The sequence below is a fragment of the Erythrolamprus reginae genome, unplaced genomic scaffold (genome assembly GCF_031021105.1).
Source record: "Erythrolamprus reginae isolate rEryReg1 unplaced genomic scaffold, rEryReg1.hap1 H_1, whole genome shotgun sequence".
In the NCBI taxonomy this organism is placed as follows: Eukaryota; Metazoa; Chordata; class Lepidosauria; order Squamata; family Dipsadidae; genus Erythrolamprus; species Erythrolamprus reginae.
Window position 1 is genome coordinate 1,052,615 of NW_027248462.1, and position 22,238 is coordinate 1,074,852.

General features: G+C 42.1%; 1 protein-coding gene across 1 annotated transcript; it reads left to right on the plus strand.

The window, feature by feature from the left end:
• The first annotated feature begins 7,233 nt into the window (after positions 1-7,233).
• Positions 7,234-22,197, plus strand: LOC139155247 (uncharacterized). The gene is made up of 12 exons (XM_070730358.1): positions 7,234-7,420; positions 7,537-7,648; positions 12,062-12,155; positions 15,191-15,245; positions 15,523-15,663; positions 16,052-16,212; positions 16,334-16,432; positions 16,749-16,894; positions 17,529-17,703; positions 19,933-20,045; positions 20,126-20,210; positions 20,384-22,197. The coding sequence occupies exons 1-12, from the start codon at positions 7,297-7,299 to the stop codon at positions 20,438-20,440; spliced, it is 1,362 nt and encodes a 453-aa protein (XP_070586459.1). The 5' UTR covers positions 7,234-7,296; the 3' UTR covers positions 20,441-22,197.
• Positions 22,198-22,238: the final 41 nt, after the last annotated feature.

Consider the following 22,238-nt stretch of genomic DNA (forward strand, 5'->3'; position numbering starts at 1 on the left):
ATTTCAATTTCTCTGCTATGTCTATTATCCCTATTTAGTTTGTTGAAAAAAGTACCAACCATAAACTAAATAATGAGGTTTAACTTACAAGCTTGCAAACTTAGGATGAATCAGATGGACCATTTACATTGTACCTTTCCCCATCTGATACTCTCTGAAATGTATTGCTATTCCAAACTATTTGGGTTGACCCACAAAGAAGAATGTGAGTTAACATTTGTTAAGAGTTTATAACTTTTTTGTGCCATGAACCCCTTGGGCAGTCTGATGAAACCTACAGACTCTTTCTCAGAAAAACACACTTAAATGCATGACATGAAATGCATAGTTATAAATTAAATCACAAAAGAACCAAAATTATGCATAATCCTCAAACTGCAGCAACAATTAGAATTTGTAACCTTAAGATGCCGCAAGCAGTAATAAGTGCAAGATGATTGGCAAGCACCCAAATTGTCATCACATGACAATGGGGATGGTGTGATAGTCATAAGTACGAGTATCGATCATATGGAGAGGACATAACTGGAAAGACTGGATTTTTTTAAGCACCATCGTAAATGAATGATTACTAAATGAATTATTGTAAATTAAAGACATAGAAACATAGAAGATTGACGGCAGAAAAAGATCCCATGTCCATCTAGTCTGCCCTTATACTATTTACTGTATTTTATCTTAGGATGGATCTATGTTTATCCCAGGAATGTTTAAATTCTGTTACTGTGGATTTACCAACCACGTCTGCTGTAAGTTTGTTCCAAGCATCTACTACTCTCTCAGTAAAATAATATTTTATCATGTTACTTCTAATCTTTCCCCCAACTAACTTCAGATTGTGCCCCCTTGTTCTTGTGTTCACTTTCCTATTAAAAACACTTCCCTCCTGAACCTTATTTAACCCTTTAACATATTTAAATGTTTTAGTCATGTCCCTCCTTTCCCTTCGGTCCTCCAGACTATACAGATTGAGTTCATTAAGTCTTTCCTGATAAGTTTTATGCTTAAAACCTTCCACCATTTTTGTAGCCCATTCAATTTTATCAATCTTTTTGTAGGTGAGGTCTCCAGAACTGAACACAGTATTCCAAATGTGGTCTCACTCATACAGCGGGATCACAATCTCCCTCTTCCTGCTTGTTATACCTCTAGCTATGCAGCCAAGCATTCTACTTGCTTTCCCTACCGCCTGACTGCACTGTTCACCCATTTTGAGACTGTCAGAAATCACTGCCCTTAAATCCTTCTCTTCTGAAGTTTTTGCTAGCACAGAACTGCCAATACAATACTCAGATTGAGTATTGTATTTTATTGTATTTTACATGTGGAAACATTAAACTACAGTTTAATGAGATGCACATTTGAACCAAATATCACATTGATCTGAAATCCTGAATGGATTTCATTTAAAAAAAAATCATAGCTTGCCAAGAAAAGTCTTCATTAAATTCAGGTTAGTGGGGACGCTATCAGTGTAACTGATGATGTGAATATAACTCACAAAAGTCTTTTAATCACATTTGCTAGTGATAACCAATTATTGAGTGAGCAAAAGAGTAACCTTTGATTTTAAGCTGCGCATCTTTGCTTACTGGTCTCTCCTGTGTGCTAATGTTTTCTTTTTTCCTATCTCTTTCCCTAGCGATAATTACCTTCTACTATAAATCTTAGGAAAAATAACAGGAAATAAGGTCTTAGTATCTATGGCCGTGGCGGCAAACCTATAGCACGCGCGCCACGGGTGGCACACATAGCCATATGGGAGGGCACGCAAGACTTTTCTATGTTTAGAATAGAATAGAATAGAATTTTATTGGCCAAGTGTGATTGAACACACAAGGAATTTGTCTTGGTGCATATGCTCTCAGCGTACATAAAAGAAAATATACATTTGTCAAGAATCATGAGGTACAACACTTAATGATTGTCATAGGGGTCAAATAAGCAATGAAGAAGCAATACTGTATTAATAAAAATCTTAGGATATAAGCAACAAGTTACAGTCATAGTCAACATGGGAGGAAATGGGTGAAAGGAATGATGAGAAAAACTAGTAGAATAGAAGTGCAGATTTAGTAGAAAGTCTGACAGTGTTGAGGGAATTATTTGTTTAGTAGAGTGATGGCATTCGGAAAAAAACTGTTCTTGTGTCTAGTTGTCTTGGTGTGCAGTGCTCTGTAGCGACGTTTTGAGGGTAGGAGTTGCAACAGTTTGTGTCCAGGATGTGAGGGGTCAGTAAATATTTTCCCCGCCCTCTTTTTGACTCGTGCAGTATACAGGTCCTCAATGGAAGGCAGGTTGGCAGCAACTGCTTTTTCTGCAGTTCTGATTGTCCTCTGAAGTCTGTGTCGGTCCTGTTGGGTTGCAGCACCAAACCAGACAGTTATAGAGGTGCAGATGACAGACTCAATGATTCCTTTGTAGAACTGTATCAGCAGCTCCTTGGGCAGTTTGAGCTTCCTGAGCTGGTGCAGAAAGAACATTCTTTGTTGTGCTTTTTTGATGATGTTTTTGATGTTAGATGACTATTTTAGGTTTTGAGATATGATAGAACCTAGAAATTTGAAGGTCTCTACTGTTGATACTGTGTTGTCTAGTAGTTTCAGTTCCAACGTGCATGCACGCACTGAGCAGCAGAGTTTTGGCCTTTGGAGTTTCCTCCTCTGAATGCTTCAAGGAAGCTTCCCTGAAGTTCCAGAGGCAAAAAAATTCCTGAACAGACAAACCTAAAGTTCAGGAAAACGCATTTCCGGTTTGCTCGTTTGGGCTTTTTTTTTTAACCTAACAGCAGTGGTGGTAAGGGTAGAGCCGTACCGATATAAACCCACTGATTTTTTGGTGACTTTTTTTCCAGCATCTCTGTGTGGAAGAAGCCCTCGGCTGTGATTCGGACAAAGTTTAAAGGTCAGCATTAAGGTGAGGGGAGGACGGGAGGGCTTCTTCTGACATGGAGACGCCAGGAAAAAAATTGGCAAAAATCCGTGGGATCAGACAGGGGGCTGCACATGCATGGGGCAGAGGGAAGGGGTGTGGGCAGTAATGGGCAGCCAAAATTTTTACTGCCACACTGTGGGTGTGGCTTATTTTGTGGGTGTGGCTTACTGGTCATGTGACTGGGTAGGAGTGGCTTGTCGGCCATGTGATCTAGTGGGAGTGGCTTGAACAATCATTATTGTTCATGTGAACTGTTATTGCCGCACAATGTCCTTTCATCTCAGCTGTGGGACGAGTGAGGGATTCACGAGGGGAAAAAGTCCACAGCCCAGACTGCTTGGGCGCAGCTCTCCCGGCCTTGGGAGGTGGCCGCGTGAGGCCTGGAAAGGAGCCGGGCAGGAGAGAAGGAAGCTCGTCCGAGTCCAGGAAGGGGGAAAGAGGAAAAAAGCGAGGAGCACAGACGCAGCAGCAGCAGGAAGGGGAAAAAAGGAGAGCCAAGCTGAGAACGGTAATCTAGGAAGTTACTGCCGACGGTCAGCTGGAGCTGTGCATGCAGCTTCATTTCCGCTGGTGGAACTGAGTTTCACCCCATCCTGCCTGCTGCCCACACCTGGATGTAGGCAAGTGCACGCATGCTAGCACAGCCACACACACCCTTTTGGCACATGAACCAAAAAGAGTTCACCATTACTGGTCTATGGCAATTTTCAGTCATCCAGATCATGGCTGTCCCAAATGTGCTTTTTCAGGAGGCAACTTGGGTTTGGTTTTGTTTCTGAAGATGTTTCGCTTCTCATCCAAGAAGCTTCTTCACCTCTGACTGGATGGTTGATTTATATTCCTTATTTGAATGTTGTTAACAAGTCATTGAGGCCACTTGAAGGTTTGTATGTCCTCAGGGTCACTTCAATGATTCTGTAAAAGACTACAAGACTCCAGCTGTCTACAAAGGAACATAAATGCTTCCATTCCCCACCATCCAGTCAATGCCGAAGAAGCTCCTGGGATGAGAAGTGAAATGTCTTCAAAGAGAAAACAAAGAACAATTGCCTCCTAAAAAAGCACCTTTGGGATACGCGGTTAGTGGAAAACGACATCCAGTTATTATCTTCTGTTACGGAACCTGTGCCTTGCCTCCTCCCTTCCCTCTAACCGTGTAGGGGGGGAACATCAATGTTTTCTACAGGCAACATCAACGTTCTCTGCTTGTCCCATGTGGAGTAGATGCTATGTGGTATAGGAATTAATTAAGGACTTCTTGGGAGTCAAGAATTGGGTGCCCCTTCTTACAATCTTTGCTTCTGTTTGTGGTTTCTTTTCACTGCACTCCTACGGTGAAGTCTTGCACTCCAAAGACTCATGTATTTGTCAACTGCTTCCTCTAACTGGATGTACAGGGTGAAAAGGAAGTACTGTAAAAGAGAAAAAGTGCTGATTAATGGAAGAATAGAGAAAAAGAAGGCAGAAAGAGGGCTTATTCTCTCCAAAGGGTGCACCTCTTTTGCACTTTTTGCATAGTCTTGTTGGTACTCTTCTGCATAGAGGTATGTTTGCATAGATGAACATGTGGTTTCCATTAGCTTCAGACGACCCTGTTTTCTACCTTATTTCTATCTAATAATCTATCTAATAATAGTTAAAACTTTCTTCTTACACACAAAAAAGAAGAAAGTTTTAACTATTATTAGATAGATTATTAGATAAAAATAAGGTAGAAAACAGGGTCGTCTGAAGCTAATGGAAACCACATGTTCATCTATGCAAACATACCTCTATGCAGAAAAGTACCAACAAGATGTATCTCTATGCAAAAAGTGCAAAAGAGTCAGGTTGAGCAGTTTAAATGCCCCAATTCTTATACATTTAATCTACTCAGTTTTCCATTACAGTATTATGATATCACATGGTTCTTCACAAACACATACAGGTCTACAATCACAACAACAGCATTCAATGATACAACTAAATCACATAATCAACACATCTTTTTTTTGTCTATTAAAAATAAAGTTTATTAATTAACAAAGGGTAAGTGGGGGGGAGGAAAAGGGGGGTACATAAATTCAAAAAGGGGTAAGGGTATTTATTACATGGTATTGTATTTCAAAATATATATCTCACATTGTAACAAAAATTCAGTGTTCACATTTGTATCTTATTACTATCAATAATTCATTTATCTAACTTATCATGTTAATTAGAACCTATAACGATAGTAAGTGGTAGTAAGGATAGCAAGAGACGTATTTGTAGAAAGTTAGTTAGAAAAATAGGTTTAAGATTGTATAAAGTATTTAGGAAAAGAAAAGTATAAAGAGTGAAAAGAAAAAAAAAGTTAAATAATAAGGGAGGGAGGAAGGGAAGATCTACCTGAGTAGCAAAAGTTATCAGGAGATACGACAAGGTGTAATGATACAGTAGTCCCTCACCTATTGCTGGTGTTACGTTCCAGACCCGGCCGTGATAGGTGAAATCCGCGATGGGGAATTTATCGACTGATAGTACTTATTTAAGTATTTATATTATAATTGTTTGATAAGTTTTCATTGTTTTAAGTGTTTATAAACCCTTCCCACACAGTATTTATTTTAGATACAGTATTTAAATACAGTATTTACAATTTTAGATATATTTTTTTTAAAAAACCTGCCGATCGAGTTCGGCGGGCTGTTTAAATCTGCCGATCGACTTCCTCAGAAACCCGCGAACCAGCAAAGATCCGCGAATGATTTTTCTCATTAATATTTCTTGAAAACCCGCGATGAAGTGAAGCCGCAGTAGGTGAAGCGCGGTATAGCGAGGGACTACTGTATATAATTGGGTGTAACAGTAATATATCAATAATGGGGGAAAAAATGGAAAAAGAAAAGAAAAGATATTTATATCTATGTAGTAAATATTGAAAAAGAAGAAAGGTGTAACTCGATTAATATGAAATAAGATAAGTAATTAAATTGTAATATTATAGTATAAATCATTGTTTAATTGAGTTTAAAAAACAAATAAAAAGAGTAATGTTGTCGGAATCGGGTTCTGATCGAATTATTTGTTTGTTTATTTATTTATTTATTTATTTATTTATTGTGTCAGTATTGAAATTGTTTTATTGATCAATGGAGTTTTGAGTTCAAAACGTTGAGAGATAAGAGAAGTTTTTTAGTTTATAAAATGAAAGTTAGATATTTTTTTGCCGTGGTCCATTTATACCAATTGTTCCATATATTATAGTAATCAGAATCTTTTTTATTATGAATCTCCATTGTAATTTTTGACATCTCCGCACATTCCATAATCCACTATAAGAAGGAAGAGTAAGTTAATGCTTCTTGACCAATCAATTAGAGGAAAGTCTGGGTTTAAATCTAAGATTAGATAAAGGACCTATATTTCTGTATCTAGATATTTTTATTATGGTTTATTATTCATTTGTTTAGATTTACCTTCATATTACCTTGGCTTCTTGATATATTAGCCCTGCTGTTCATTTATGAAACTGGAATGGGAAAATCATTAACTGCGGTTAACTTGACCTCTCAAGCAGGTTCTAAACCACCTGACTAGATTGGCACTAGTTAGATTTCAATATTGACTTTTTAAAAAAACTCTTTTTCACAGAATGTCCAGGTTGGTTTGAAGTTTACAGGAGTTTTTCAGTTTAAAAATAGAAAAAAGCAGATACAATCTTCCCCATACCTACTTTTGCAATTCCAGGAATGCCTAACCTGTTTTTCAGCCAGAGATTTAAAAGATAAGTGAGAATCTCCCATAGTATTTGAACATTGCCTGAAGTCCTTTGCAAAGCAAATGCTTCCAGACAAGATTTGCATTCCATTCAACTCTGGATCAAGTACAGAATTTTTACAAGGGTTCTAGAAAATAATTATAGCCCCCAATTTATAGAATTTATATTAGTTCTCTAATATAGTTCTCACCTTATCTCCAATCCAAATGTTATAAATTTCATCATATCTAGAAGGCATAAAATCAAAGATTGTATTGAAGGGAAGCAGGATTTTCTCTCCCTCTCTCTCTTTTTTGGCTCTTGACTGCTTGGACTAGTCCTTGTAGTTTCTTGACAAGATTTTGGAAATGTTTTGCCACTGCCTTCATTTTAGAGAGTGATTGACTCAAAATAATCTAGCTGGGTTTGTGTTTAAGGCACGACTAGAACTCCCAGTCTCCCAGGCATCACGGGAGTTGTAGTTTTGTGGTGTAGTGGTCGACAGACGTCGCTCGAAAAGTACGTTTATGCGACCGCGTCGCCGCACTTATAATTTCCACGAATTGTCTTTCGGGAGTGGTAGTTCTTTCCCATTCCTCTTCCCCATTCGGCATTTGCTGCTTCCGTTGCCGTCAGAAACTATGCCGGGGAGCCGGACTGGGAAGTCCCGAGAAGCTGCCAACCCCGCCGTTGCGGGTGGGACAGAGTCGGTGACAGAACGGGTCCTCCGGGAGGCCCACTCACTTTATGTGCACCCGGGTCATGGTGAGAGTTGAGGGGATAGGGTGGAAAAAAACGTGTAGGGGGGACTCTTTCCTTTTTGGGGTGTGTGTGAAACAACTATGCGAATTGTCACCCATAACTTTCCCGTTATGCTTCAGGTTTGGTGTCCATAGGAAACCGCCTGGGCCTGACCCTGCTTCCCCCTCGCCGTAGAGTGACTGTCATGGTGATGGGCAACCACAGTGCTGGGAAGAGCAGCTTTATCAATTGGTGAGCTGAAGGAGAATGTCAGAAAATTAATCAAGGGAAATCAAAATTGAGAATGGCATCATTAGGATACGGAAGACCCAAAGGGTGTTGGTATGAGTGCAGGGCATTATGGAAAAATCTTTTTTTAAAATAATAATAATATTAATAATAATAGTTTTATTTATTTACATTTAAAACAAAAATATATACGAAAAATGGACAAAACAATACAAAACAAAACAAAATACACTACATAAGCTCTAGGGTTATAGTACAGCAACTTATATCGACAATAATTTCATGTTTATATTTTACATTTATACTACATTGATATATATTAATATATATATACAAGTAGGTATGTATTACATTTACCTACGTAGTTACTATTCATTAATATAATTATCTTATTTTAATACAAGTTGAAAATTGTCATATTTACAATATTAAGTTAGTTATTTACTAATTTATTTGGTTTCTCTTTTCAAGCCAATTATATAATTTGTTCCAAATTTCATAGTACAGTATTCTGTGTCCTCTTTTTCATTTAATTCCATCATCATTTTGTCTAATTCAGCATAGTCAAGAATTTTCTTAATTATTATATTTTCTTTTGGCATATCCCTTTGTTTCCAACATTGTGCAAGGCTGTGGTGAGTATGTGTAATATAATGTAATAGTATTTTTTCTTAAGTTTCCAGTCCAGAATTCCCAGAAGAAATATTTCTGGTTTCATAGTTATTTTCTGTTTTGTAGTTTCCTCCAATCATTTCCAGATTTTACACCAGCATTTCTTTATAACAGGACAAGTCCACCAAATGTGATAATAAAATCCAATTTTATAGTTGCCGTTTTCAACATTTAGGAGATAGGTTTGGATACATTTGAGTCAATCTTACTGGGCAAATCCTAATAAGGTGACATGGCAATAGTATTCTTGGAAAATCCTACAAAGTTATCCATAGTACAGGTAATCCTCGATTTACAACCACAGTTGAGTCCAAAATTTATGTTGTTAAGTGAAACATTAGTTAATTAAATTTTCCCCACTTTACAACCTTTCTTGTCACTTTAAGTGAATCACTGCACAGTTACTCACATGGTTGTTAAGTGGAATCCGGCATCCCTATTGACTTTGCTTGGCAGAAGATCACAAAAGTGGATCACATGACTCTGGGATACTATCACAATCATAAATATGAGTCAGTTGACAAGAGTCTGAATTTTGATCATGTGACCATGATCAAAATGCTGCAATGATTGTAAGTGTGAAAAATTGTCACAAGCTACTTTTTTCAGTGATGTTATAACTTTCAGCGATGTTATAACTTTGAATCTGTTAGTACATTGGTACTCACCTGCTTTGGGTCTGTGACTATAAAGATGTAATATGTCTTTAAGAACTTTGGCTGGTTTGGCCATAAGAGGGGGCTAGTACCGTACCATCTTAAAAAGACAATGTTCTCATATATTCCTCAGGAATAACCTGCTATCTGTCAATGTACTAACTAAGATGGGTTATACAGTATTGTTTAAGAATGACAATTGCATTATTGATAGTGCTGGGCGAACCAAACTTGCATAGTTCAGGTCCGTGCTGAACTTTGTGGTGTTCGGCATACTGAACCCGAACCTGAACTTTTTTGAAAGTTTGTGTTTAGGTTCGGCGTTCGTTCGAACACTGCGGTGAGCGTGTCAACCTGCCGCCACCGCTGGGATGCCCCACCTCCGGACTTCCATTGCCAGCTGCAGCACCCGTTTTCGTGCTGGTGGGATTCCCCTGAGGCTCCCCTCCATGGGAAACCCCACCTCCGGATTTTGCGATGCTGCAGGGGATTCCCAGCAAGGGAATCTCACCAGTGTGAAAATGGGGGCTTCGGCTGGCAACGGAAGTCCAGAGGTGGGGTTTCCCACCGAGGGAAGCCTCAGCGAAATCGCAGCATTGCGAAAATTTGGATTGCAGCTAGAAGGATAGCGAAAGGCAGGTGCACGCACAACTTGTCAGCTCCTCTGGGCTCTACCTCCAGCAATTTAAAAGGCACTTCTGCCCGTGAAGAAGAGAAGGCAAACATCAAACAGGCCAGAGTAGCCGAGCCAGTCCTGCAGGTAGCCACCTCTCCATTACTGACACCACACCTCCAACACAGCATCTCTCTCTCTCTCTTTCTATCCCTCCCCCCATGTCTTTGTAGTCAAACTCTTAAGGGGGGAAAGAGAAGGAAGGAGAAGCACACGTGGGTGGGGGTGGGGGAAGGAAAAGGCAAGAAAGCAGAGAGGGGGGAAACAGATAAGGCTCAGCCCACTTTCAAAGCCGTTTAAAACTCAGCTGCCTCTCCATTGCACCAAACGGCAAACAGCTCGCAAAGTGTTCCTCCAAGCAAGTCTCTATGAGTCCTAGGAGGGAGAGAAGAATACATTGGGGGGAGGGGGAGGAAAAGACAAAGAAAGGAAGTTCTTGGATGGAGAGAAGCAGTCAAAATGAGCCTGCCTTGCCCACTGAGAATGTGCTCCGTCAGAAGCAGATATCGCAGCCATCGGGACTCTCAAAGAGGGGAAAGTCCCTAGCAGGAAAGACGTGCTTGGAGGAAGGGAGGGAGGGAGCAGTGGAGCAAAGTTGGTGAGAGAAGGCAGGTTCACTTAGAGGGAGACTTTCTTTTGCCATCTTTGCACCTCATTTTCATGAGCGAGCCTCACCCTGTCAATGTTACTAGAAATATAGAAAACGCTCTTCCCGCTGGCTTGGAAACGAGTCTCGTTGCTATCCGTGGGACCTGCTATTCTGCAAAAAAAGTGCCTGAAGTGGCAATGCATTCCAGCACCAAGGGCTTTATTATTTCAATTTTTAGACTTTCTTGCAATCTCCCTCTCCCCATTCCTTCCTGCAAGCCTGTCTCTATGGGTCAACGGAGGGAGAGAAGGAAAGAGCGTACACACATGGGGAGGAGGGGATTCCAGCCCAGCCAGCAACAGAGGTTGCTTTCCACCCATCAAATGTCTTGGCCCTTCTCTATCCTCCCTCTCCTGCTGTAAGAGAGTGTATAAAAGATGGGATGATTTGGACCGGGACTCACTGCTCACTCATGTCCTCATCACCTTGAGGTTCGACTACTAATGCTCTCTACATGGGGCTACCGTTGAAAAGTGTTCGGAAACTTCAGATCGTGCAGAATGCAGCTACGAGAGCAATCATGGCCTTCCCCAAATATGCCCATGTTACACCAACACTCCGCAGTCTGCATTGGATCAATTTCCGGTCACAATTCAAAGTGTTGGTTATGACCTATAAAGCCCTTCATGGCATCGGACCAGAATATCTCCGAGACCGCCTTCTGCTGCACGAATCCCAGCGGCCAATAAGGTCCCACAGAGTTGGCCTTCTCCGGGTCCCGTCAACTAAACAATGTTGGTTGGCGGGCCCCAGAGGAAGAGCCTTCTCTGTGGCGGCCCCAACTCTCTGGAACCAGCTCCCCCCAGAGATTAGAAATGCCGCTACCCTCCTTGCCTTTCGTAAACTCCTTAAAACCCACCTTTGTCGTCAGGCATGGGGAAACTGAGATATCTCCCCCCGGGCCTATATAATTTATGTATGGTATGTTTGTAGGTATGTCTGCTTAAAAATGGGGTTTTTTAACTATTGTAAATTGTAAATTGTAAATTATTAGATTTGCCATGAATTGTTTTATTGTGTTGTGAGCCGCTCCGAGTCTACGGAGAGGGGCGGCATACAAATCTAATAAATAAATAAATAAATGATCAAGCTTGAGTACTATGAGAGTACAGATAACATAGCTGACAATTTCATCTACAATTTCAAACTACATCTTGAGAGTTGTACTAGGTACAACATGAAACGGTAAATATGAAACCGTATTAAATGTAAATTGTGGGACAGTTCAGGTCTTGCAGAAACTGTGGCTCCTAAATGTATTTTAACTATAATATCTGGTAAAAAAAATTTAAAATTATTGTTTATTTGTTTCTACTGGTGATTAATAATTTAAGATGGCAGTCTGAAAAGCTGAACCTCTCAATAGCTCCTCTGAGAAAAAAATCCTTTCCACTCTTATACTTCTGCTTAAGTTTATGTCAAAAGAAGTGATGAAAGGCTACTGACAAAAGATGCATGGACAAAATGAATACTGTTTGTCGATTATACTGAATATTATCTGGAAGAGTTAATATTTTTATATCTAATTTTAAACGGAGAGGAAATTGTAATCCACAGATGCCTAGATTATTGTGTCATTGATACAAATAATGCGATGTAATAGAATAAATGGGTGTTGAAACACTTGTAGCGATTTATCAACATTTCAGGAAATTGGCTCTGTATGTTGCAATATTGTACTTCCCCTCTTCAGTTCAGATTTGCCCATATTTTGCACACAAAGAAGAAAAAAAAATTATCTTGGTTTTCTTGACATATTTGTGCAGGTATGTGGAGGAGCACATCCAACGTACTGGGGTTGCTATTGAGACTCAGGGCTTCACCTTCATAACCAGTGGAAAGAAGCGAGAATCTCTCACGGTGAGATGTACAGAGACACTCATTTTTAATACAGTGATCCCCCGGTTATTGCGTCCCCAACCATTGCGAACAGGGTAATTTGCGATTTTTGAGCCCGGCAGTCAAAACACCATCTACGCATGCGTGCCCTTTTTTTCTATGGGCACGCATGCGTAGATGGGGCCCGGCAGATCAGCTGCTGGGGGGCTTCCCTGGGTCTTCCCCCTCTTGCTGGCGGGAGGGCGAGCAGCGGGCATCAGCAAGGAGTTTCCCCACCGCCCACGCAAACTCCTCGCTGCCGCACGCCCTTTGCCCGCCCACGCCGTTCATTCTCGCCGCTTTCGAGCTGAGTCCTGAAGCGAATTCGCTCCCGGACTCAGCTCGAAAGCGCCGAGAGCCAGCATGGACAAGCCGTTCGCTGGCGCTGGCTATCGGCGCTTTTGAGCTGAGTCCGGAAGCGTATTCGCTCCCGGACTCAGCTCGAAAGCGCCGAGAGACAGCGTGGACAAGCCGTTCGCTGGCGCTGGCTATCGGCGCTTTTGAGCTGAGTCCGGAAGCGAATTCGCTCCCGGACTCAGCTCGAAAGCGCCGAGAGCCAGCGCCAGCGAACGGCTTGTCCGCCGCCTGCCTGCCCGCTAGCGAGGAGCCGAAGATTGGGGGCGGCGCGGCTATTTTAAAATGTCGCCGCCGGCATGGGGGGCTTGCCAGCACCCCCCGGACCCCCAACCCGGGTTTGGGGGGCTGCTAGGAAGCCCCCCATGCCGGCGGCAAACAGCCGCGCCGCCCCCAATCTTCGGCTCCTCGCTAGCGCTGTGGGAGTAAAAACACCATCTGCACATGCGCAGATGGTGTTTTTACTTCCGCAGCGCTACTTCGCGAAAACCCGCTCGTTGCGGGGGGTCCTGGAACGGAACCCTCGCAACGAGCGGGGGATCACTGTATAACATTGCATGTATCGCTCTTTTGGCTATTGCTATTTAACCAGTAAGACTTGCCCCTCTTCAATACGCCAGTCACTGCCTTTCCTGGCAGGCAGTCAATTCATCCTCTCCCCCAGTTTTGTTTTGCTTTGTTTCGTTTTCTTATCAACAGTCAACCAACATGAAATCATTGGCAGCTTACATAAAGATATTCAAAAGTTCCTCTCCTCACCCTCTACATTTGTCTCCCCTTGAAAAACCTTAGGTTTCTCCAAACTGCTGGTGTTTTCTTCTTGTGCATGAGTAATGCAGATTTGATTGGGGAGTTATAATTCTAGTAGTCCTAACCCCAATAAGCAGTGATAAAGAATAAAGAAAGTTGTGTTTCACAACATTTGGAAGGCCACACATTTCTCACCACCTAAAACCAGCGATGGCGAACCTTCTTTTCCTCAGGTGTCGAAAAAGTGTGCGAGCACGCACTATTGTGCATGTGCCTGTACCCACATCCATAATTGGATGCCTGGGGAGGGCAAAAACAGCTTCCCACATCCCCCAGAGGTCCTCTAGAGCAGTGATTTTCAACCCTTTTTGAGCCGCGGTACATTTTTTACGTTTATAAAATCCTGGGGCACACCACCAACTAAAATGACACAAAATAACACTCTAAGACACTCTCCTCTCTTTTTCCATCCCGGTCTCCTCCCCCCCCCCCCTTTGTGTGTGTGTGTGTTTATACACACTCTTGAACCATTTCCAAAAACAGGTGAGGGCTCTCTTATTATTTGGGTGCTTTTTATCATATGCTTTAAATCAAGAGTCACTTCTCTCTTTTGTTTCTCTCTCTTTCCTCTCATTCTCTGCCTCAATCATTTTCTCGTTTCCCTTTTTTCTCTCATTTCTCTCTCTCTCTCTTCCTCTCATTTTCTCTCTTTCTCTCTCTCTTGCTTTCTCTCTCTCTTGCTTTCTTTCTCTCTCTTTCTCTCTCTTGCTTTCTTTCTCTTTGTCTTTCTCTCTCTTGCTTGCTTTCTTTCTCTCTCTTGCTTTGTCTTTCTCTCTTGCTTTCTCTCTCTCTCTTGCTTTCTTTCTCTCTGTCTTTCTCCCCCCCTCTCTCTTTCTCTCTCTCTTTCTCGTACACCATGCCGGTGGCATCGGGCAGTAGGGGCGGGGCAGTGGCAGGGCAGTCAGCTGCAAGTGGGAGCTCCAGGACGGAGGCACCGACGACAACGGCTGGACATGTTGCTGGATGCTGTACATGCTGGCGCTGCGATGGGCATGGGCATGGGGCTAGCACCTCCGTTCCGGCCCAGCCAGAGGGCTAGTGCCAGGCCCGCAGCACCAGCATGTACAGCGTCCAGCAACATGTCCAGCCACCGCCGTCGGTGCCTCCATCCTGGAGCTCCCGCTTGCAGCCGACCACCCTGCCACCACCCCACAGCTACTGCCCAATGCTGCTGTTGCCGGCGTGGTGTACGCTGTTGCCAACCACTTGCATCCACCACCCCACAGCTACTGTGGTGCCGCTGCTGCTAGCGCCCTCCCGCTCCTGCTGCCAGTGCCCTCCCACCAGGCCCCAAAGCTCACCTGCTACCGCCGCCAAGGAGACTCCAGCCGGGCGGGGTGCTGCAGCCCAAAATCAGCTGGCCGGCACACACATGTAGGTTTGAGCTGAGCTAGGGCAACGGCTCATATGCCAGCAGATATGGCTCTGAGTGCCACCAGAGGCATCCATGCCATAGGTTCCCCATCACTGACCTAGACTATGCAGTGAGTTTGCTGGTGGTTTAAAACAAGCATGCGACTTAGCTCCCAGAGTCACATATTATTCATATGTTTGGATTTTCAAACATTACTTCAGACAGGTATATTTTAGGTGTCCAAAGAGGACAATGCATGAGACACAATAAAATTAATGTTTAATTCATTCAGTTGCATTTATTTTTGTCCTGGTCCCACCTAGCTTTTGAGCATATACACTGACATCCCCCATAAAAGATCAAAGGCAATCTTCAGCCTTGAAATAATTGTGCACACTTGCTAAATAGAATTTGTCTAATGACATTAAAAGCCATCTGCTACAGCCATAGTAATATCACATACGCTAAAGCCTTCTGTTTTTCCACTCTTTTTCTCCAGGGCAATGCTACACTCCACCTCTATCCTCATTTTCAGATTTTGCAGAACTTCAAAGGTTAGTTGCTGACTGAAGATAAATCAGTGGTTGCCTTTTAATTCAGAACAGTGTTATGTAGCCTGAATGAATATTGCTTTTGATCAGAAAGCTGACATTTAAAAAATAGAGTAATTGGTCATTGACAACTTGCCTGTAATAATTCATGTCGGTAATGAAATTTGAAGTATGGTGTCTGGTTTAAGGATTATTAGAAGGAAAATATGGCATTTGTTATCTGTTAATGGCAAGAAGCTGCTAGTAAATTTTAACATTCTGCTCTTTATCATTCATTTAGGAGTGCCAGAATACCTGACTACTGAGATTTGTACCTCCAAGCAGAAACAATTTCCTCTGATCACTTTTCTTGATACTCCAGGCTTGGTAGATGGTGATATGAAATACCCTTTTGATGTGGAAGGAGCACTGATCTGGTTTGGTGAGTATAGCTTCAAGGAATAGCCTTGGTTCCTGAAGAAGTATTCTATTAAATTGGAGCCTGGCCTCAGGAAGTATTGAAAACACATTTTCCAAATCACCCTAGCCCTCAAAACGAAATAGATGTGCCCAAGAAAGGTTGAATCAGAAGATGGATTAATATAGGTAACCCAGGAATGGTTTCAGTCTTAGGAAAAATCCTTGCGAGATATTTTGGGTTTGGGAAGAAAATACAGGCTTGGTGATGGGAGAACAGATTTTAGCACAGGGCATTTTCTATAGGGCATTAGCTGGAGAGAAATATTATTTATTTATGATTTATTATTCTCATATAAATTTTTCTCCCCATGTTATAGCACCCTAAGTCCTTCCCTTGTACTCTTGTTCAGGCCAACTCTGCGATCTCATCCTGGTCTTCTTCGACCCCATGGGGCAGGCCCTTTGCAAACGCACCTTAAACATAGTGGAGAAGATCAATGAAGAGTACGGAGACAAGTTACACTTTTATCTGAGCAAAGCTGATGAGGCAGGCACAGAGGGCGACCGACAGGTAAAAAGTCTCCCATGGATAATGGGATGGGGAATGGCCCTGTCATGGAACAGGAGGAGTTCAGAATGGTAATTTGTAAAATTGTTTATGTGTGTGTGATCTTTTTCTTTTTCTCTGACAGAGAGTGTTGATGCAAATTGTTCAAGAACTTTGTAAACGCCCTGGTCTCAATAAATGTGGCTTTGACATGCCTACAATTTACATTCCCAACCCCAACAAGGTGAGTGACAAGCTTGGAGTTATTTTTGATATGAGATTGAAGCAGAAGCCATGATTAATCCAGACTTCCGAAAGGATGGGGAGCCTTGGGATGGATGGAAGAGAAAAGTTGAATCAGAAGACGGGTTAATATAGGTAACGCAGGAATGCTACCAACAACCCAGCTGGTTGGTCAGCACCTTATGAAGATGTGTCTTTCGGGATTGGGCAGCATAAAAGTCGAATAAATAAATAAATGTGGAACAAATTGGGACTGAAAATAGAATGTTGATAGATTGTCTGCAAAATGGTGATGTGGATTTTGCACTCACCCTTAGCCGAGTCGGTGTGTTAATCAGATTGAGGAGATCTGTCGCACAATTGGGAAGACCATCAGCCAAACTGTGCAGCATACACTCAATGCTTTGGAAAGGGATTGCCGGCTCATTGAAGAGGCCACACAGGCTATGCTAGAAGATGACAGGTAAGAACATAGCATTGTGGGAGTGGGAGACTTGAGATCTGAGAGGTCCTACCGTTTACAACAAAAGAGGGATGGTATATCAGATCCCGGGTAGAAAACTGGGTGTGTGCATTTGTATATAAAATGGCAAATTGAATCGCCTTGTAGTGAGATGGGTGGCAAATTTAATTAATTAATAATTAAAATAAATTGAGAACTGAGTGGAAAATTCCGATTTGACAGCTGTTGAGATATAAATGAACAATTGCTTTGGAAGGAAAATTGAGTAGAAAGTGAGTGGCAAATATGACCTATGTCAAAGGATTGCTATGTAATTTGCAGCACAGTCTTTCTCACATTTACTAGGACAGAAATGGAGCATTATAAGTGCCTTAAATTGTAACGTGACTCCTTTAAAGAAAGACATATTCCACTATTTCAAATATAATTGGGACTGGATGGTTCTGGTTGCTGGCCTTCACTTTGAAAGGGAAGAGAAGATTATAGTTGGAGAAAACAAGTCCTGGGAACTAATATCTGAGAGTTCTGAAGATAGAAAACTATTCCTAGGGGAATGCGGGATTTAACTATACAACTATATATCTTCCTGAATCCTATATGCTGACTTCGCTTTTTCACTTTTTCTGTTATTCAGCAAGGCCAAAAAGAGCAACTTCCGTGCTTTCTTCCATGGGATGTTTCTGGGCATAGCGGGTTGTCTATTGCCCATTTTTCTCTTTTTCACATTGATATTTGGTACAACTTTTGCTCACCAACTGTGGAGCTTGGTCCTGGGGGAGAAGCAAAGCCAGACCCTGGATCTATACATAGTGAGTATGTCTGTTACTTGAGGGTGTGGGAAACAGGCCTTTCTAGCCTCACATCCACAAATCAACACAAGCTGGTGGGTAGGATTTTAAAACATATAACTCAGTGGTCCCCAAACTACGGCCCGGGGGCCACATGCGCCCGCTTAGGCCATTTATCTGGCCCGCAGGTCTTTTCCAAGGCCGCACTGGAAAAGCAGTGACAATGTCCCCCTCAATCTTATCTCACCCGAGGTAAAGTAAGGCTTGCTGAAAGCCGAGCTGGGCACAACACACACACATACATGCACACACCCGCCTCCTCCTCCTCTTTGAGCTGCTAGCTCCCGTTTTCTGAATGGGGATTGAATGGGAGTCTGGGGTCAGAGGATGGAGGCTTGTCGGGTGAATCCTCCGCGGGGAGAGAAGAGGGAGGGTGAAAGAGGGAAAAGTGAGAGAGAAGTGGAGAGAAAGAAAGAAAAGGGAAAGAGAAGGGAAAATGAGCGAGGGAAAGAAGTGGGAAGGAGGGAGGGAAGGGAGGTAGGGAAGATGGGGAGAAAGAGAGGGAGAGAGAAAGGGAGGGAGGAAGCAAGAGAGAGAGTGAGAAAGACAGCAAGAGACAGAAAGAAAGAGAGAGAGAGAGAGAGAAAGAAATAAGGTACGTGCAGTGTGCATAGGAATCTGTTCACAGGTTTTTTTATAGTCTGGCCCTCCAACAGTCCTAGGGACAGTGAACTGGCCCCTGTGTATAAAGTTTGGGGATCCCTGATATAACTTGTAAAAACTGAAGAACAAGAGACAGAGACAATACGCAAAATATAAGGAACGTATGTTATACACTAATAATTAAGAATGGCTCACTATTGCAAAATTCAGAATCCTGGATTTTCTTTCTTTCTTTCTTTCTTTTTTTCTTTCTTTCTTTCTTTTTTTCTTTCTTTCTCTCTCTCCCCCCCCCCTCTTTTGCAGGAGAAATATGTAATAATCAAGTTTCTAATTCTTACACCAATAGAAATAGAAATGTCTGAAGCCTGCTGAAAGTAGAACAGATGATAGCCTAGAGTAATAGAATAAGAAAAGGATAAGAAGTATAATTTCATGATTCATTGTGTAACTTAGCAAAACCACAATTGAGTAATCTTCATTTCTTGTCTCCCTTAAATTTATAAAGTTTTGGCTATGGTTGGGGAAGTCTAGAAACAATCAGAGAATGCCTATTTGTTGTAGGTAATTTCTGACTACTTTAATTATAGCTAAGTTGTGTGTTAATTATATATACAGGTAGTTCTCAACATATTACCACAACTGAGCCCAGAATTTATATTGCTAAATGAGGAATGTGTTAAGTGACTTCCCCATTTTATGAACTTTTTTGCTACACTTGAGTGAATCACTTCAGTTGTTAAATTAGTAACAATTAATTAATTGAATCTGGATTCCCCATTGCCTTTGCTTGTCAGAATGTTGCAAAAGTTGATCACATGGCCCCAGGACACTGCAACCATCATAAATATGAAATCAGAAGGCGGTTCCGGATGTATTCTGGCCCAATGCCATGTAGGGCTTTAAAGGTCATTACCAACACTTTGAATTGTGACCGGAAACCGATACGGCAGCCAGTGCAGGCCGCGGAGTGTTGCAGAAACGTGGGCGAATCTAGGAAGCCCTACGATGGCTCTCGCGGTTGCATTCTGCACGATCTGAAGTTTCCGAACACTTTTCAAAGGTAGCCCCATGTCGAGAGCGTTGCAGTAATTGAACCTCGAGGTGATGAGAGCATGAGTGACTGTGAGCAATGCGGTCCAAATAGGGCCGCAACTGCTGCACCAGGCGAACCTGGGCAAACGCCCTCCTTGCCACAGCCGAAAGATGATGTTCCAATGTCAGCTGTGGATCGAGAAGGACGCCCAAGTTGCGGACCCTCTCTGAGGGGGTCAATAGTTCTCCCCCCAGGGTAATGGACAGACAGATGGCATTGTTCTTCTTGGGAGGCAAGACCCACAGCCACTCCGTCTTGTCTGGGTTGAGTTTGAGTTTGTTGACACCCATCCCAGCCCCAAAAGCCTCCAGGCACCAGCACATCACTTCCACTGCTTGTTGTCAGTCGAGGATTAACTGTACATTATTGACGTAGAATTCAGACATCATTGTCAGAAATATATTTTTATATTATTATTTTCTTAAAAGTGGATAAACTTATATTTTCCTCAGTTAATATTATGTATCCCATTTATTCTAAATCCTAATTTTTAGCGGCCGGTTGCATCAATCTGGAAAATTGTCCCTGAAGATCAAACCTTAACAGTATTTTTTGGTCTTCTCTTCCTCTCGGTTCTCTTCCTACTCTTGGCCAGCTACACTCTCAGGTAAGAGCATTCCTGTTTACCAAGAAGGGTTGCCCACCACACTTCATACAATGCTCCTTTGTATCTTTTGCCCCACTTAGAATGAAGCCCACCCTCTCCAAAAAGCAGAAGCGGCAGCTGGAAGATCGACGGGATTATGTGTTGGATGTGGTCCTGGCTAAGAAGGTTAATACTTTGGGAACTTGGGTGGGGTGGTTTGAAGTTGTGCCATGAGGCCTGGCACTTATTTTGTAGGACCTAAGAGGGCAGGGATATGAATCCTGTTTGGGTTCTGTGGTGGCCAGAGGAAGAGGTTGGATACGTAGCAGATTTTTTAAAATTGCACTGTTTCTCTGCAGAGAAAACTCTATGAGGAATACCTTCGACAGAGCATTGGTGAACAGGACTTGAGCTGAAACCAGTCTATTCTGAAGAGATCCCTAGCCCCTCTTCTGCCCCCTGCTCCCATCAATACACAAAGAAGAGCATTTACAACGACAAGCCGTCAAAGTCTATTTGATCCAATCCAGTTGCCTTTCTTTCACACCAGTTGGATAGGGATAGCCCTTTTGAATTGTGACTAACCATACCTCTAATGTCCTACATCTGAAAGGATTTGTTTACTGGTTATATTTTTTACTAATTTGTTTGCTGCCTGTGGACAGAATGATTATTTTCAGATTTACGAGGGGACTGTAGTGGCCAAGATCAACTCTACGTCCAGTTGAACTGGTTTTAGGGATGGTAAGAGCCTTACCCGATGTTAAAAGGCCAGGGGTAGGCAAAGTTGGCTCTTGTATGACGTGGATTTCAATTCCCAGAATTCCCAAGCTAGCATGATTGGCTCAGGAATTCTGGGAGTTGAAGTCCACATGTCATAGAAGAGCCAACTTTGCCTACCCCTGAAATAAGCAACTTTATAAATCAACAATCTGCTTTGATGGCTCCTATCATAATGGGAAGATGTATTTGCATCAAGATGCAACGGGCATCATTTTGGGGTTGCTGCCTTAGTCTCTCAGTGATTTAAAGCGACAGTTTACATAAGCTTATTATGCTAAATGTAGCATATTATCTCTCATTTGTAGAATACCTCATATTTCTCAATGTACCAGTATACTATGGGCACACAGATGACTATTCCCTTCCATTTCACATGAGCAAGTGCCTTTGTGACCATCTCTTGGAAGTGAAAGATGGGACATGATTCCTGTTAACAATCTCTTAATTGTTTGGTCATAGCCCAACCAATGCCAGCACAGTAATTAACACTGTGAGATTTCCCCAAACCCGTGACCTTCTAGGCCAGGGGTCACCAAACTTGGCAATTGTAAGACTTGTGGACTTCAACTATACTGGCTGGAGAATTCTGGGAGTTGAAGTCCACAAGTCTTAAAGTTGTCAAGTTTGGTGACTTCTGTTCTAGGCTTTGTAATTTATTCAGCATCCTGTGGAACACGCTGGGAATGCCAAGCCAGCTTTTCCTCCAATGCCAGGAAGTATAATTTATGTTGAAAAGAGGCCAGTGTTTTGGCCAGTTCAACTCACTTGATCTCACTGCCCTGCATTCATCAACTCTGGGAAACCACCATTATGTCTGTATCTAGAAGAAACTTTTGCTGACTCTTCTGAGATGTTTTGTATTAAGTCCTTCTGAAGTTAGATTTAAGCAAAATAATGTAACTTATCATGCTAGAGAGGTGACATTACTGTCAGAATTTTTAACATGGTCCTTTGTAGTAAGAAAAAGTGTAACACATTAACTTAAATTTGAGCAAGAATTTGCTATTTGGGTATAGGAAAACAGTTGGCCTATATTAGCCCAGCTCTGGTAACCCATTAAGATAACTTTGGTATCTCTTTTCTTGTTCAATATCAAATTAGGGGTGGGGGATTGATTTGCATTGTCTTTGCTTCCCTGAAAGCTCTCTTTCATTTTTTTTGGCATGAGCTTCTGGGGAGTAGCAGATGTGAAGGTTGACAAACCAAGTTAAATATTTGCCAGAAGTTATTTAACATTTATTAAATTCATCTCTTCTTGCATCAAACTGACATTGAAATCAAAGGAATTATTTTCTAGGCCTTGTGCACAAGCAAATACTGCCAAGGTACTGTGGGAGGAGGGTAGAGAGAAGGAACTTGAGTATTTCAATAAAAGCTTATTTTAAAATCTGCCTCTGTTCTCGTCCTTCTGTTCTGCTCACTTTGTATGCC

Excerpts from the sequence above, each read along its gene's own strand:
- LOC139155247 (XM_070730358.1), top strand. The coding sequence starts at position 7,297 with ATGCCGGGGAGCCGGACTGGGAAGTCCCGAGAAGCTGCCAACCCCGCC. Across the intron at positions 7,421-7,536 it reads TTATGTGCACCCGGGTCATG|GTTTGGTGTCCATAGGAAAC; the intron begins GTGAGAGTTGAG and ends GTTATGCTTCAG. Across the intron at positions 16,213-16,333 it reads GCACAGAGGGCGACCGACAG|AGAGTGTTGATGCAAATTGT; the intron begins GTAAAAAGTCTC and ends TTTCTCTGACAG.